Source organism: Silurus meridionalis, chromosome 19, assembly GCF_014805685.1.
Source record: "Silurus meridionalis isolate SWU-2019-XX chromosome 19, ASM1480568v1, whole genome shotgun sequence".
NCBI classification, from domain to species: domain Eukaryota; kingdom Metazoa; phylum Chordata; class Actinopteri; order Siluriformes; family Siluridae; genus Silurus; species Silurus meridionalis.
This window is the reverse complement of record NC_060902.1, coordinates 6,359,813-6,378,198: the sequence shown is the minus strand read 5'-3', so window position 1 is coordinate 6,378,198 and position 18,386 is coordinate 6,359,813. Positions and strand designations below refer to the sequence as shown.

At 38.0% G+C, this 18,386-nt stretch overlaps 1 protein-coding gene across 3 annotated transcripts in view; it reads right to left on the bottom strand.

The window, feature by feature from the left end:
* The window catches only part of pxk (PX domain containing serine/threonine kinase), a 30,151-nt gene extending 12,084 nt beyond the window's left edge, over nt 1–18,067 (bottom strand). Inside the window, exons 1-10 of one of the 3 annotated variants that reach the window (XM_046874923.1) lie at nt 17,759–18,067; nt 14,295–14,345; nt 9,877–9,924; nt 9,478–9,664; nt 7,296–7,373; nt 5,247–5,320; nt 4,963–5,037; nt 2,126–2,230; nt 1,901–2,002; nt 697–858 (exon numbers count right to left, since the gene is read on the bottom strand). In XM_046874923.1, the coding sequence (XP_046730879.1) occupies nt 697–858; nt 1,901–2,002; nt 2,126–2,230; nt 4,963–5,037; nt 5,247–5,320; nt 7,296–7,373; nt 9,478–9,664; nt 9,877–9,924; nt 14,295–14,345; nt 17,759–17,860 (984 nt within the window). In that variant the 5' untranslated portion in view covers nt 17,861–18,067. The remainder of the gene's footprint in view (nt 1–696; nt 859–1,900; nt 2,003–2,125; nt 2,231–4,962; nt 5,038–5,246; nt 5,321–7,295; nt 7,374–9,477; nt 9,665–9,876; nt 9,925–14,294; nt 14,346–17,758) is intronic. The other 2 variants (XM_046874922.1, XM_046874925.1) reach the window with 2 other exon arrangements.
* Between the last annotated feature and the right edge of the window lie 319 nt (nt 18,068–18,386).

Sequence of the window (18,386 nt, the reverse complement as noted above, 5' to 3'; positions counted from 1 at the left end):
GGCGAGGAGAGGATTCAGGTCAAAGAAAAGTTTCGGAAGGTTCGGAATCGTTTCAAACTAAAACCTCCGTTCAAAAAAAAAAAACAAACAAAAAAAACACACTGAACAGTGTGGTTACCGTTTTTTTTTTAAAAGTTTTTTCAAATTGATTTTTATATTTTTTATTTATATACAGAAAGAAGTCCGCAGTGCAGGTAGAGGAGCACGTTTTTAAAGCTGCCGGTGGAGAAGAAAACCACATCACGATACTGTGCAAGATTTAATACTTAAATAAATGAGTGAGAATAACAATGAGTTTCATTATACGAATATTTTATCATAACCTACTCTGACACCACAGAGGGATTTTTTTTAACACACTGTATTTGTATTTTGATGTAATATGGCTATTAATGCAGTAAATGGGTTTAGTTTACATCGATATTCTTGATATGCGATTTCAGAAATAAAAAAAATAATAAATAAAAATAAAAATATTACTTGTTTACTTTAAGAGACCTGCCTTAGTACATTTGGAAAAAATTTTAATAGCAGCAAAACACTGTACAAATGTTTTTTGGACCTATACATTTAAATGTATTTATATACAAAATTTTAATAAAAAAAAACCATTAATACCCCAAACAAAAATTCACAAAAATACAACACTGATGACAAAAATTAGTTTAGTTTGTGTAACCGCATGCAAGTTCTTACGTTAATTTTCCTGAACTGGGTGACGTAAGGCCGGTAGTAAGACGGAAGTCCCAGGATGGAGTTTTCGATGTCCAGCAGTTTGCATGTGCTGTCTTCAATTAGAACATTCGAAGCATGGAGATGCCCGTAAGGAAAACCTTTATCATGGAGGAATTTCAAAGCCTAAATCAAGACGGAGAAGGGAAGACAATCAAACAAGAGGGAAAATATACCTAAAAAGAGTTACAGTGAATTACAGGAATGACAGAAATTAACAAACAGGATTGTTCTCACTCAGGCAATTACAAATGACCCTTTCTTGTTACTGGTTTTACGTTCGATCATCTCAAAATCATGACTTCATTTATTTGGGATCTAACGAAAGTTGCATTATTAAGATACTGAAGTAAAATATTCTTGTAGACAACAGAAGATATCTTAAAACAAAAGAAATATCTAATAAATGATGCATATTTACCAAATTCCAACTGTTTTTATCTGATCTAACTTGCTGTGTTTTGGTGAAAAGATGGACCCACAGCACATTTGGTTAGCCTATAAGTAATGCTTTTTATTGTTAATGTAACCCAGTTGCAGTGTTATCGTATCTCTTGGCTTGTGGTTGGCCTGTGGTATACATATTTAGACTATTAACAGTTCCAGTTCCCCAAAAATTCCACATTCTCAAAGGAAACCTTATCTCCTCAGATGTAAAAAAGTTTCCAAACCAAATAAGCCATTAAGTTTAAGACCATATCTGGCATGTTATTCAAATATGACGTGATGGGTAGTAATCCCTGCAGGTTTCACAACAAACAGGTGTCACAGAACTTATTGTTGAAAGTAGGGGAATAACAACAAAAAACCCCACAACTAATGCATCTTTGTCAGTAAGTTAAAATATTCCCCTGTACTAATAAGCAGGAATGGTGGGGCAACGGTGATTTTTTGCTCTGCTAATTTTGGAAAAAACGTTTATAACCAAGATAATGGTCTATGCCTGAACTAGCAAGCTTAACATTAAGTTAGCTTGTTAGCAAATGTATCTAGCTGATGTACTATATGAAGACACAACCACACGATTTACTGAGACTTACCACAGGCATGATAGATCTATTAAGATTTTACTGTTACTACCACTGTTCCACTATTTTATTTAGACTGTAAATCCCTTTTTACAGACCCTTTGATTAAATTATGAGGCAAAAATTCCATCAGACCTAACCTCCAGAATCTGCCTCCCATACATCCTGATCTGCAGGAGCTCCAGACCCTGGATCTTTTTGGGGTTGCAGTACTTCTTCAGGAATGCTTCTTTTGGCTTTACCTAAAATATCAGCACATGAGACATTAGATAGTAATTAAAGCTTAGAAACAAAGAAACCAACAGGAGCTTAAAAACATCCTGATAACAATAAATCCATTTTAGATCCATTCTAATAATACATACCTTGCAAATATGATCCCTAAGTGTGCCTTTTTCATTAAATATTCTGATTACTACTGCTGAGGACTCGATTGTAGAACCATAGGTGACTGGACAGATGTATGGGTGCTACAAATCCAAAAAGACAGCAAGAGCATTAATTACACACAGCCTATTGGCTTATTACTTGATGTTCACTAATACTATGTAAAATAGGGTAAATTATATGGTTGTATACTCTTACTGAAAGGAGTCAATATCATTATTGAGTTAAAGATGTGACAAAGTACAGGCAATGAGGCCATGCCTCCTTCAATGAAACTGTAAGAGACCACACTAATTTTACTCATAATAGCAGAAGCCACACCTGCTTCACTGAGACTGACCTGCACAGAGACCACACCTCTTTCACTGAGATCAGCAGAGACCACACCTCTTTCATAGAGATCAGCAGAGACCACACCTCCTTAATAGAGATCAGCAGAGACCACACCTCCTTCACAGAGATCAGCAGAGACCACACCTCCTTCACTGAGATCAACAGAGACCACACCTCCTTTACAAAGATCAGCAGAGACCACACCTCCTTCACTGAGATCAGCAGAGACCACACCTCCTTCACTAATATCATTTAGCAGAGACCACACCTCCTTCACTGAGATCAGTCAGCAGAGACCACACCTCTTTTCTTGAGATCAACAGAGACCACACCTCCTTCACAAAGATCAGCAGAGACCACACCTCCTTCACTGAGATCAGCAGAGACCACACCTCCTTCACTGAGATCAGCAGAGACCACACCTCATTCACTGAGATCAGCAGAGACCACACCTCCTTCACTGAGATCATTCAGCAGAGACCACACCTCCTTCACTGAGATCATTCAGCAGAGACCACACCTCCTTCACTGAGATCAGCAGATACCACGCCTCTAATCTTGAGATCAGCAGAGGCTAAATCTCCTTCAGTGAGATTGACAGAGGCCACATTCCTTCATTGTTACTACAGATTCAGAGAAAAAGAGGCCTCAAATTCATCCCTGTGAATGAGAGATTCCTTGCCTTCTTCCACCAAGGCTATATTTCCTTAGCTGATATAAACAGACACAAGTGCCACAGCCTTACCATGCGTCCTTCACTAATACTGCCAACGAAAGGCCACATCCTCCATGCCTTCTTCACTGAAAGGTATAGAAGGTTTATCAAGCCTGACATGCAGAGAGTCCATGCCTTCCTTTCTAAGACTGATGCCACGCCTCTTTCTGCCTCTTTGAGACAGTGAAAGAGAACTGTTACAAAACTGATTCTGAAAAAGAAGTCTGTATTGCTCAAAAGTGCACACAATTAAAAATGTCCTTAAATCATTCTCTCTGTCGGCAGAAAAAAGGGGTAATACATACTCATTCGGTCACATGATCAAACGGACTAAAAACTGCGGAGAGAGGAATGAATTGTCGCAATAATAAGTATACGCTTATCCAGAACATTTTTTAGGAGAAAGATAGCGGTGGTATATCTATAGCTACAACGATAGTATCCGGGATTTTCAATAAATCAGCTCAAAAGCAATAAACCTTTCAGCAGTGAAAAATGGTGAATGTTCTAAATGATGCTACGGATGACCACAAAACATTAAAGTCTCATTAAATGTTAATGTACTATTGAAGAATAAAACATGGCAGAATATGATGAACAGATGAGGACTGTTACCACCCTATAATGATTCATTTTCCAGTTACAATTTATCCTGAAATGTTTTATTCCTCTTTATGTGGACTGTATTTTATCCATTAATGAATGATGTCAGAAGATGTATTCGATTATAGTGGCATTTAATGTTGTGGAACATGAAGGAGTTCCTGTTGAAACACATTCTAGCTGATTTGTTCTCTCAATTTTTTTTTTAAAGCGGTTTATCATGCTATTAAGAAAATAAAAATGTACAACATAATCTGTCCTGAAGAGCCAAGGCGAAAAAACCTGCAGCACTGACACTGAAGGCTCATATCTAAGTCTTAAGATCATATGTAAATCATTTATTAATATAAAATGATAATGTGTGCATTAATATAAACCTGTTATCTGAATTACTCCCAGCACTGCATTCATAGTTCGAGCTGCAGTTACAGAAATCAATATGAATACCTTCTAGAGAATTGAAGAATACTGTGCTGATATAATTCAAAATGTACTCGACCAACGTCATTTAGAATAAAAAAATGGCAAAGCTCAATTCGCAGATCAGGCTCGTTTTCTTTCCGAGCATAGTTTAATGTTCTAATAAGTATGCTATGACATCACTCTACCCCAATACTCCTTCCAATCAGAACAATAATGGAGAAGTGAAATCGGTCAACACTCACTTTTCTAGTAAGCTTTAGTCTATAAATTGGCCAGATGGAAAAAACAGGTCAAAGGGAGACGTCACAGCAGCCTTGTGATTAGTGAGAGTAAAACTTACACAAGCATTACCAAATTCTAGCTCAGTAATTCACCCAAATGTAATTCCAGTAAAAAAATAAATAAAAATGAAAATAAAACTATGCTGCTTGGTATATCAAATTCGTAGAATGAGTTGTGCGTCAATCCCGTCATCCCAAAGGAATTTACCACACTGCTATTATGATGAGTTTGGCTTTTCACAAACCAGTCACAAAATCGGAGACTTGACTATGTCCACATGCCTACGCAATCTTGTGCATTCCGGAAATCCATTGCGCAAGAGGCCAAACTGAAACTATCAGTGTCTAACGGTTCCCTGGCTGAACACATCTGTGGGAAGCTCCGGATTCATTCACAGGAATCAAACGAATGTTCTAGTTCAGTATCAGTGGGATACTTGACTTAAACTTGAAGACTTACAGACAGGGACGGAATCAGCTTCATCATGGACTGCAGATCTTTATCTGATAAGAACTTATCAGGGCCGAAATCGACCTGAATTTTAGAGGGAGAAACAGTACATCAGAAAAAAAATGTGTAATACGGGTCTTATTTCTATGAAGGAGCTGCAGAGTATTTGGTCAGTTTAGATGAACAAAGTGATTTGTACACATATTCATGGATCTGAGATGATGAATAAGAAGAGTGTGTGTTTGTGCACGTGTTTTTTTTTTTTTTACAATCTAGCTAAAAACGAAACTCACCCAACTCAATACTTGTCGCTCCTTAGGCTGCTCCTTGTTTTTAACCAAGAAGTACCGCTTTCGCAATCTCCATCCTACCAAAAAAGTGCACCAGTTTGTTACTTTTAATGGTTTCTCAATTTGGTCTATAATGAGCAAGCACAACAGACAAATTCATGTTTAAACAATATCATGAACGAGAGCCACCATGAAGCCGGAGTTCAAGGATATGCTAATTAGAAATACATCCAACCCCATATTCATCATCCTGCTTTTTCCCCTGTTTGACATGTTGCCCATGATTGGCTCTGACACTTTATGATGCAATAACACGGTCACAAGTAACTCAAATTGTCAGTGGGGTTTTAAGCTCACAGCAAGACCAATTCACTTAAAGGTTTTTATCATTTGACTTTTTGCACAACCACAATAATTCACATTAAGACTTATATAAAAAAAAATATTTTATGCATGTAGGCCAGCCAAAAACAGACCTTCAAATACACATATATGCGACAATGTATACTTCAGATAATTGAAAAGCCACAATATTGAAAATAGAAATAAAATAAAAAAATACATTGATCTGGAGTTAAAAATACAAGGCGTCGCTGACGCGGCTCAAATTCCACTCTTTTGCTTCAAAACTGTAAACCACTTCTGAAATGTCAGCAAATATAGGCTTGCCTTGTCTTCGTTTTTCAAATAAATGAAATAATGGTTCCAGATTAGGTTACAACTCAGGTTTATACTTATAATCTCTTCAGTGTGTTTTTAATCAGTTGCTCCAGGTCTCAATTTGAATATGACTTGTGGAACGCTGGGTCACTTGTGGACAAAAAGAAAAGTTCCAAGATGATATGGGGGATAATAGAAGATTTAAAGCAAAAGAGAAAATGCGAGCGATTGTGAAAATATGAATTTTTGAATTTGTGTGTTTATTTGGTTTTTTTTTGCATTTTAGCGAATATGACATTTCCCTGTACTGTATTTTTAACAGGCTGGATAACAAAACACGATGAGATAAAAATATACAACGGGATCACAAATAGCATAATAAGGGTACACGTATTAGAAGCAGCCAGTGGTGATGTTTTTCTCTTTTACAGTTTGCTTTGATAGCTGCACTACATACTAAAAGTATTGGAACACCTGACTTTTCAAACCATACACTATGTAGTTCTTCCTGTTGCCCCAAAGCTGAAGGCACAGAATTGTACATGATGTCTTTGGATGCAGTAGCATTTAAGTTTTCCTTTACTGAATCTAGGAGACCCAAACCTGTTTCAGCTTGACTGCACAAAGCCAGCTCCATGAAGATATGATTTACATGGGTTGGAGTGGAAGGATCTTGAATGGCCTGCTATAGAGCTCTGACCTCATCTGCACTGAACACCTTCAGGATTAATTGGAACATTTGCTGCACCCTAGGCTTCTTCGCTCTACATCATTGCGTGATTTTACTAATGCCAGAAATCTCCACAAGCACACTCCAATATCTAATAGAACATCTCTCTTGAAGAGGAGAGGTTATTATAACTGCAAATGTGGAATGGGGTGTTCAAAATGCAAGTCTTTTGGTCTTTTGTCCACACACATTTGTCCATACAGTGTACTTTGCATCCATCTGCATTGAAAATGGCAATAATAATAATATCCATTTGCAGAAGGAAGAAATCCACAGCACAGCCCAATATGCTGAATATTCTTCTGCAATAGTAAAAGGAAAGTGCTAATTTCTATGCCAGCTCACCCTCAGTGTTCTGGTGCCGTGGCCTGAATCTGCCAAGTTCAACCTCTTTTAAAAAAAAGTGCTCAGAAATGTGTATGGAAATTTGTGGTATTAAAACAAAACATTTAAAGGCTTTAAACAAAGCTATTTTCTTTCTTTCTTTTTTTACAACCGCAGAAACAAAGCCAAAACAAACCCCTCGGAAGCTATCTTACTGGAAATGCAGCTCAATTCTGCTTATCAACGCCTCCTGATCTCCATGAACATGGATTTTTTTTTTCTTGGCTTTTCCTGTCCCCTACAGTGTCAGCATTAATAGTTAATTTGATCTGACTTACCCATGTCTTTTAAGGGCTCAACCACTTCCCATATGAGGTCCGATCTGAAGTACATGGACACTTGCTGTAAGGCAATTTCTGAAAAAAGATTAGAAAGGATGGTTAGATCATACACTATTTATACTACAGTGTGGCTAAAGAACTCGACTTTAATTGGTCAGAATATATGCACTATTTTCGTTAAAAAAACTGCAGTAGTGCCAGCTGTATACAGTGGTGGCATCATTGTACTTAAGTAGCATTTTCTTCTTTCTGTACTTTTCATTTGGGAAAACTTTTACTTTAACTTCACTAGATTTCAAAGTCAAATATTTAATCAAAACTTTTTTATTTATGAGTGGATGAAAACATAACCGATCAAGCACGCAGCAAGCCACCAATCAGGGTAGAGCGCGTGCTCCATTTTAAACCTGTTTGCCGCTTGGTGGTGTGTACTTATCACAAACGTACAGTTCAGCATCAGTTCCGCAGCAAGCAGAACATTTAGAGAGAAATAAATGATGGAAGAAAATCCTGACTCTGACTTGCCACAACACCTGTGGTCATTATTTGAGTGATTTTTTTGGAAGTAGTTGAAAAGAAGGTTTTGGGCTCATGATAATTGTAATAGATATCAATCAGTGTTTGACTCATTAATATCATTCTATTCATAGATCGGTGTGCTGAGATTCACATTACAGTCTTTTCCCATAAACAAAGTTAATTAAGCAAAGAGTTTTGTGGCAAAAATAATAATAGGAACATTATAGCTATAATAATTATAGCACTTAGGGTACTTAAGTACATTTGAAGGCGAATACGTTTGTACTTTTACTCAAGTAAAAGTTTTACCGTAATTTCCGGACTATTAAGCGCACCCATATATAAGCCGCACCCACTGAATTTGACAAAGATTTTTATTTTGAACATAAATAAGCCGCACTACACTGTCTACACTGAAACTAATGAACTTTACAGAGGTTTTAACGAAAGCCAGTGTCTGTTACACGGTGTGTCAGGTGAAATATGTTTTGGCTCCTTTAAGAGCAGAGCGGCATTTTGGGAATAGCCTGCCGTCGCATTTTTCAGGTATTACTGCGTGTGTGCAAGACCGAGGAATATGTCCTTATTATTTTCTGATGCTGATTTCTAAGTTTCTTTGACTAACCCGTAACGCTGTTGCCAAGAAAAATAAAAAAACACGAGTTTTGGAAACCTGTCTGTGCTTATATGATTTCTGTTGCAACTGGAGTTAGTGAGTGAGCTGCAGGTCAAACGTCAGAGGAACCTCATCCATATTTATGATGTGGTGCGGTCTGATTTAAAATAAAGAGTTTCATTGGTTCACCTGAACCCGTTCCGCAATTTCATTGGTCTCATGTTATGGGTCTCATGTTTTTTGGCTTTGAAGTTTATGAAACCGGGAAAAACCCAGGAAAAATCCATACATTAGCCGCTTCGTTTGTTTAAGCCGCAGGGTTCAAAGCGTGGGAAAAAAGTAGTGGCTTATAGTCCGGAAAATACGGTAATGTTACTGGAGTCATATTTTCTCTACTTTAACTCAAGTACATGGTTTGCATACTTTGTCCACCACTGACTGTAACACCTGCAAACGAGGCATCAAGCTGCTCCTTGTAATACCTTATTGTTTCTATAGTAACAGCTCATAAATAATGGTGGATGTTCCCTGTAACTCAGGAGTCACATGACATGACAGGCTGTGTGTTTTGAGAGCCAGAAAGAATGAGAGAGAGAGAGAGAATAAATGAGTGAAAGAATATTACAGGTGATCTATTATTTAATAAATAGACTGATTAACAAAGTTTAACGTTAATGGAAGCAAATATGTACCATAACATTTATATAAATGGAGATAAATGTTATTAGAGGTACTGTGCTTCTCTCTTTCCTCTGTTTTTCATGGTGCAGGTCAATCTTAGTGGTGGGGGTGGTATTTGTGCCTGTCAGTCTCAGTAAATGGGGTGGGGCCTTCAGGTCCTCATCACGGCTTTTATCCTTTACATTATACCAAATTACCACATTGGAATTAACATGGCACACATTCAGTTCGTGAAAGTTCATGAAAGCCGTGTCCTTCGATAATAAATCTTTGTTAAAGGACTGTTATGCATCATGTGCAATTTGTCCCTAAACTCTCCACCCACACATACACGTACACACACACACACACACACATACATACCTGTGTAGTTTGCTGAATAATTGTTGGTGTCGAGGAACTTTTTGACAATCTCACAGCTCGAGAGGATGTGGTGCTGCGTGAGGAAGTTCAGATAGGCCTGTAGACCTTTTTGCCGCTCTGCAATGAACTCACGGTCCATGTTCCCAATTAACTTCTTAGGAGGAAGTGGCAGGTTCAGGCCAGAGATCTGTGGCAAGAAATGTGTAATGGCTGAGTAAGAGAAAAGACAGAGAAACGATGCCTATAATAACTTTCGCTGGAAAGTGGCTTTTCCGGGAGGGAACAGGAAACGTGTTTGTGGAGTGTTAGCAAAATATGCTGAAACATTCATTTTCTCCTGCTTTCAATTCTGTGGGCAAAGTGTCAGGAATTTCAAGCTGAAAACATGTTTTTACTCACCAGGAGACTATTATTGAGCATGTCGAAGTCACTGTATCGTCTGATTACCTGCAAGTATCAAAAAAAGCAAAATCATAAGCCCTGGAATTGAAACGCTGGTGTGAAAGTACTCATATGTTTTATAGTTTTGGTTTTTCTCAGATGCAACACACCCACACACAAGCAAATCGATCTAACTTATGAACAATACAGCATTTCTATAGCAGAAACTAAATCGAACCACATTACAATAAGGTCTTTTAATCACTTTGATTAATGAACTGTAGAATCAGACATGTTGGAGCAGGCAAAACAGCCTATTAGGTTAATATAAGGGGGCAGTCCAGGACCAGGACTGAGACCTGATTATGGGCTTAATTTGCTCTTGTAGACACATAAGATGATTATTAATGGATTTTCCAGAACATACCAAAATGGTCAAAACAAGGAACAAAGCCTAGTTAAGCTGCTTAATTTGGTCTGCATTTATCATCAGTCTTCTGCTAGAACTGCTTTTGCTTGAGAAAGAAATGTAAAATGACAAGGAAAACTGTTGGAGGACGGGTCAGTGGGATGTCATTGCTCCGAGGTTTACTTTACTGGATTATTTTCCAGTACCTGCAAGTGTTTTATATTTCTTGTTCTGCAGGAATATGCCAATTAGGGCTGCATGATTTGTCATGTTGCGATTATTGTGGTCAATATTGCGATTGCGATATAATAAATGGTTTCATGAATCCACTTGATAACCAATCAAGAAAACTGCCCACAGATTAGTCATAAGGCTGCAATGTGTATTTGTAAAACTATAAAGTTTTATATATATATATATATATATATATATATATATATATATATATATATATATATATATATATATATATAATATTTGACAAAATCAAATAAAATTTGCATTAATGTAAAACATTTTCCCCAAGGTACAGCTGCATTAAATAAAACAATAAATAAAAACATACATTTTCACTCGCCCATTTAGATTATTTACCAGTTTAAGATACAGTATATATTAGAGTAGTCAATATACAGCTTGTATAGCAGTACAGATTTACTGTCCTCTAAAAATATTTCAATATTACAAGCTTATTGTAGATAACAGCTGTACATCGCTTAACCATACAAACCACATTTCCCATTAATCATGTTCATGTTTTTGTCTGCTTGACAGGACAAACACATTTGTGTATCTTGTATTAGAGCAGTTAGAATTGGGTGCTTTTAGTACAATTCTCTCATACTGGCCACTGGATGTTCAATATGGCACCACATGGCAAAGATTTTCTGAGGATTTGAGAATTTGAATTTGGTTTTCGCAGACGGGTTTCACTCGGAACAGGCCTCGCAAAGGTCCATCAAAGAAGTCTTCATGCTGTGCGTAAGGTGCAGAGGGTGGCTTAAAAAAAAACAGTGCTGCCAGCATTGCTTTTTGAGGTTGCAAAAACGGATGTCTGTGCTTAGACCACACACATTGCAACAAGTTGGTTTGCAACTTGAAAAAAAAAATTGTGGTGGTAGCATCATGGTCTGGGGCTGCATGAGTGCTGCTGGTACTGGAGAGCTGTGGTTCATTGAGGGAAACATGGATTGCAACATTTACTGTGACATTCTGAAGCAGAACATGACGCCCTCCTTCCATTTAGAGACTGGGCTGAATGGCAGTTTTCCAGCATAATAACACCCCCAAACACCAAGATGACAACTGCCTTGCTGAGGAAGCTGAAGGTAATGAAGTGGACAAGTACACTTTCAGACCTGAACCCTATTAAGCAGTGGGGAATCCTCAAGCAGAAGGAGAAGAAGCACCATGTGTCTAACATCCAGCAGATCCAAGATGTCACACAGAGGGTCCCTGTGTGACTCTGGTGAATTCCATGTCCAGGAGGAATAAAGCAGTGCTAGATAACAATGGTGCTCACACAAAATACTGACACTTTAGACACAGATTTGACGTTTCACTGTTGTTGCCAGTTATTTAGACAATAATGGTTATTTTTAAAGGACAGTAAATCTGTACTGCTACACAAGCACATTGACTAAAATATATCCAAGTTTCATTTCTATAGTATTGTCCCTTTAGAAGATTATACTAAAATGGTTGCTGAAATGTGAGGGGTGTACTCACTTTTGTGAGATACTCTATGAACAGTCATAGTCTTACTTTCTCTTCTAGGTAATTAGACAGGGATAATGGAACACCTTTAATATAATGAATACCTGTTTCAAAGTTAAGTGCTGAGACTCCAAATCCCTTCCATAAGCACATTGTTACAAAAATATCCACTATCACTATAAACTATAAACCATATACTTTGCAAAACATCAGCAGATTTTCGAAAAATCTGTTTACTACAAGTCTTATTTTCATAATTAGAGTGTTCGCCTATACAGGGAGTGCAGAATTATTAGGCAAATGAGTATTTTGACCACATCATCCTCGTTATGCATGTTGTCTTACTCCAAGCTGTATAGGCTGGAAAGCCTACTACCAATTAAGCATATTAGGTGATGTGCATCTCTGTAATGAGAAGGGGTGTGGTCTAATGACATCAACACCCTATATCAGGTGTGCATAATTATTAGGCAACTTCCTTTCCTTTGGCAAAATGGGTCAAAAGAAGGACTTGACAGGCTCAGAAAAGTCAAAAATAGTGAGATATATTGCAGAGGGATGCAGCAGTCTTAAAATAGCCAAGCTTCTGAAGCGTGATCATCGAACAATCAAGCGTTTCATTCAAAATAGTCGACAGGGTCGCAAGAAGCGTGTGGAAAAACCAAGGCGCAAAATAACTGCCCGTGAACTGAGAAAAGTCAAGCGTGCAGCTGCCAAGATGCCACTTGCCACCAGTTTGGCCATATTTCAGAGCTGCAACATCACTGGGTGCCCAAAAGCACAAGGTGTGCAATACTCAGAGACATGGCCAAGGTAAGAAAGGCAGAAAGTCGACCACCACTGAACAAGACACACAAGCTGAAAGCGTCAAGACTGGGCCAAGAAATATCTCAAGACTGATTTTTCTAAGGTTTTATGGACTGATGAAATGAGAGTGAGTCTTGATGGGCCCGTGGCTGGATTGGTAAAGGGCAGAGAGCTCCAGTCCGACTCAGACGCCAGCAAGGTGGAGGTGGAGTACTGGTTTGGGCTGGTATCATCAAAGATGAGCTTGTGGGGCCTTTTCGGGTTGAGGATGGAGTCAAGCTGAACTCCCAGTCCTACTGCCAGTTTCTGGAAGACACCTTCTTCAAGCAGTGGTACAGGAAGAAGTCTGCATCCTTCAAGAAAAACATGATTTTCATGCAGGACAATGCTCCATCACACACGTCCAAGTACTCCACAGCGTGGCTGGCAAGAAAGGGTATAAAAGAAGAAAATCTAATGATATGGCCTCCTTGTTCACCTGATCTGAACCCCATTGAGAACCTGTGGTCCATCATCAAATGTGCGATTTACAAGGAGGAAAACAGTACACCTCTCTGAACAGTGTCTGGGAGGCTGTGGTTGCTGCTGCATAATGTTGATGGTGAACAGATCAAAACACTGACAGAATCCATGGATGGCAGGCTTTTGAGTGTCCTTGCAAAGAAAGGTGGCTATATTGGTCACTGATTTGTTTTGTTTGGTTTTGAATGTCAGAAATGTATATTTGTGAATGTTGAGATGTTATATTGGTTTCACTGGTAAAAATAAATAATTGAAATGGGTATGAATTTGTTTTTTGTTAAGTTGCCTAATAATTATGCACAGTAATAGTCACCTGCACACACAGATATCCCCCTAAAATAGCTAAAACTAAAAACTACTTCCAAAAATATTCAGCTTTGATATTAATGAGTTTTTTGTGTTCATTGAGAACATAGTTGTTGTTCAAATTAAATCCTCAAATAAAATTAATCCTCAAAAATACAACCTGCCTAATAATTCTGCACTCCCTGTAGGTTCTTACTATAGAAGTATACCCAAGTACTACACATTAATATAAACCTGATGTATAGCTGGCACATATTTCTATTCTATTATTGCTGTAATAAAAAAAAAAAAAAAAATGAACACGTTCTAACCTGCCAGATGAGAGAATTCAACAGCACGTTGAAAAAAAGGCAAATAAGTCATACATTCTTTTATTTTGAGTTCTGCTGCCTGAGACAAACGAACTGTAGTAAAGCCAATTTAAAGATTTGCATTACATGATTGAAATCCATGAGGGCCCTAATGGTGAGCTACTCATCAATGTCTTCTGAGTATTCTCTTTTATAGCAATCGTCTCAGGTATGATGGCAGCGTACTTTAAGTTTGTGTTCACATGTAGGATCTGTGTGTGTGTCAGTCAGAATAATATGCATTCGTGGCACAGAGCTCACATGTTCTCAATCACTAGTGACCCCCAAGACCTCCAGGACTCAAACAAGAAGAACTCGACACTTACCGTCCAGCTGTTTTCTGTAGAGACGCCCCTCTGTACACGGATGATGTATTCCTGGTGATAAAAAGAGCAACATTAAATAATAATAATAATGAAAAGAAACAACCAAAAACACACACACACACATACATATTAATATGTATGAATGGTAATGACTTTGCACAAGCAGTGATGCATGTCTGCAAAAAATTAATAATTTAATGAGTTATTTGCATATGATGCAGTTATCATCTGGCTTGGGGGAAAAAAAAAATAATAATAAAATTCCAATGAAATCCCCAAACATGTTCAATGTTTGACATTTACTGTTTCAGTTTCACCCTGCAGATATAATGTTACTGTTTATATTACTGCATGCTTCTTTATGGACTCTCCACATAATCTAAGACTTAAAAACTAGCTTAAAAAACTTCCTGTTAGTAAATGTATAAATCATTAAAATTGTGATGATTTCTATAGAGATATATTTACTTACAAGTTATTTAACTAGTTTCCAGTGTCACTGCTTTTCACAGTCTTTGAGATACCGTGCACTTCTGCAGCTATATTACATGACGTCCCTTTTTTGTGTATGATTAACTTTAAGAGATAACAAAAAGACACAGTGGAGTGGGAATGAACCCCATCCCCATTTATAGCTGCTATAAATTAGTAATAACAGAACTAACTAGTCTAGTGGATGTTACACAACATGAGTCATAATTATAAACAAATGAAAGAAGTACAGTGTTTGTTTGCACTGCCGCATTTCTGTGGTGCGCTAGGAATCCAATACTTCCTGATGTGCTGTTAAAGGGAATTCTTTATTTTGGGGTGGTGGGAGTAACTTTGTTTTGTGTTGGATTATATCACCCAACCTAGTTATGGATTCTTTTAGTGTAACAACATACCCTTGGTGTTTAACTTTTTACTCATAAACGATAATAATATTGTAATGTTGTCGAGGCATCCGTGTTGTTATTCGAAAGCTGAACTCTGATGGAAAGCTGGAAGTAATGGAGATATTAACATAGTTCCACTGCAGCATGACTGGGAATGACATGTAACTACAGAATGATTGAGTATGACATGGAAATACAGCATGATTGGTGATGATATGTAAATACTGCAGGACTTAGTATAGTATAACAGCATGACTATGACATTTAACTACAGCATGACTGAGTATAAAATTTAACTACAGCATGTCTGAGTATGACATGTAACTACAGCATGACTGAGTATAAAATTTAACTACAGCATGTCTGAGTATGACATGTAACTACAGCATGACTGAGTATGACATGTAACTACAGCATGACTGGGTATAACATTCTAACTACAGCATGACTGGGTATAACATTCTAACTACAGCATGACTGGGTATGACATGTAACTACAGCATGACTGAGTATGACATGTAACTACAGCATGTCTGAGTATGACATTTAACTACAGCATGACTGGGTATGATATTTAACTACAGCATGACTGAGTTAGCATTTAACTACAGCATGACTGGGTATGACATTTAACTACAGCATGTCTGGGTATGACATGTAACTACAACATGACTGGGTATGACATGTAACTACAGCATGACTTGGTATGACATTTAACTACAGCATGTCTGGGTATGACATGTAACTACAGCATGACTGGGTAGGACATTTAACTACAGCATGACTGGGTATGACATGTAACTACAACATGACTGGGTATGACATTTAACTGCAGCATGACTGGGTATGACATGTAACTACAACATGACTGGGTATGACATGTAACTACAGCATGACTGGGTATGACATTTAACTACAGCATGACTGGGTAGGACATGTAACTACAACATGACTGAGTATGATATTTAACTACAGCATGACTGAGTATGACATTTAACTACAGCATGACTGGGTAGGACATGTAACTACAACATGACTGAGTATGATATTTAACTACAGCATGACTGGGTAGGACATGTAACTACAGCATGTCTGGATATGACATGTAACTACAGAATCCCTGAGTATGGCAGGTAACTGCAATAAGAATAGCTAGGATAAAACGTTCATTAAAACAAAGCAAAGCAAACTTCAGTCCCTGATCTTTCTGATCAACTACATTACGCAAAAAGGGAAACATTTGACTTTTGCCAACTCTGTCTTTAACCCTTCTAGTGTAGCAAAACCGGTTTATTTGAGATTGTGATGCATTTGCACAGTCATGCTGGAGGGAAAACGGGATGAACTGAAGGTCAAAGTCCAGCTTTAACAGGCTTTATTGTGGCAGGAGCTTCTTTCATCGGGAAGTTCTGTGTGTAGAGGCTTGATTCATTTCACAAGGATTTTTTTTCCCCCTACACTAATAAACTACAAAACCACATCAGAGAACCACAGTTTTGTTTATTTTCTTAACACTGTGACATTTTGTCCCCTGAAGAATAAACAGAGTTTAAATCAAATGTTGACTGATATGAAACTGTTGTTAGTACATGTTTTTGTTTTTGTTTGTATGCACAGAACATTCACTAGAGCAATAGCATTGCATCATGTAGGACCCCCAGCAAAAGAAAGACCCAGCTTACAGGAAATAAAGCACATTGTGTTGTGATGTGTAGAGGTCATGAAAAAGGAAATACAAATATAAAAAAAAAAACACAAAGCGAAGTTTGCTAAGTTGTTGAGAAACACCGTGGCAGATTATTTACATCAGCTTCCTAGTCAACCAAATGCTCCAGCAGGCTAAACATGCAAATATGTCATCTATCCACACAACATCCAAACAAGCTTCAGCCATGTTCAACACCACCACCACCACCAACAAAAAAAGTTACACAAACCGCTGCAAAAGGTTACACATTTCTCCTTTCTCCAGCTTGCAAGACAACAAGACAACTTGTTGCTAGTATACCTGGTATTAACATCACACGCTTGCTAACTAAACAAGCTAATCAGCTCGAGCTCTTTTTGTTTAGCTTTAAACCTTAATAAAACGTATTATATTGTAGAGTTTGGCTGTTTCAACTTAATTGGAGTTTAGTAAAGGAGTTCATTTGAGTGGAAAGCAATGTTTGTGTGCTAGCTTGCTGAACACATTAATATGCGAGGTAGCCATGACACTCACATGATCTAGCTAAAGCATCACTATGACAGCTAGCATAACTGACATTACACGCATTGATATTGAAAATATGTATTCGTTCCCTCATCGCTAAGGTCTGATATGTAAACATGGATCTCAATTTATGTTTTAATAAAGGCTGTGTAGCGCTGGATTAATAGAGCATGCATATGGCTCTGCTCCAAACCGCATAGTAGAGAAGTAAGTGGTGTGTACGCATGTAGAAGTGTGTGTGAGTGTGTGTGAGTGTGTATGTGTGTGTGTGTGTGATCAGTGGTCGCTCTGTACGGTTCTCTATATAATATTCATATTATGATTATACTATCACAATGATGATTTCAGGTTGTCAGGTTGTGTTTTCCTCTTACCGTGTGAGACTGTAAATTCTGACTCGCTTCGATTACCGCCGTCAGTGAGACCGTATCGTCCAGCAGCAGCTTCCTGGCCGCCGGTTTCTCCATTACAGCCATTCCGCTCTGCGCAAAACCCGTCACACACACATACACAAATACACACGCACGCACGCACGGGATTACACTCTTCCCGATATAAATCACCCCCGCATCTGTCACTGAGCCCAGGCGGAGAGGGGGACATGCATTATACGACAAAGATCCGCCCCGAAGCCGTACGAGCGAACACGCGCACGCACGAGCACGAACGCGCACGCACGCGCGCGCACAGTTATACTGCCCTAGTGTGTATTATCTATTGACAACTGTAAATATACCTAAATCTAACCTTTTTATTGATTGGCTGATTGATTGATTGATTGTTGGGCGCATTTCCTGGTGGCGCCATTTTTAAAGCTATGAAATCAAAATGACTAACGCATTTTTTTAAGTTTAGCTAAAAACAAAACACGTATGAGATTTCTAAAAGCTAATATATAGATCATAACGTGGAATTACCGGAAATACACTTAAAATCATACATTGAGGAAAAAAGAAACCGCATTAATCTTTTACCTGATGTACCGTATCCAGAAGTTAATTA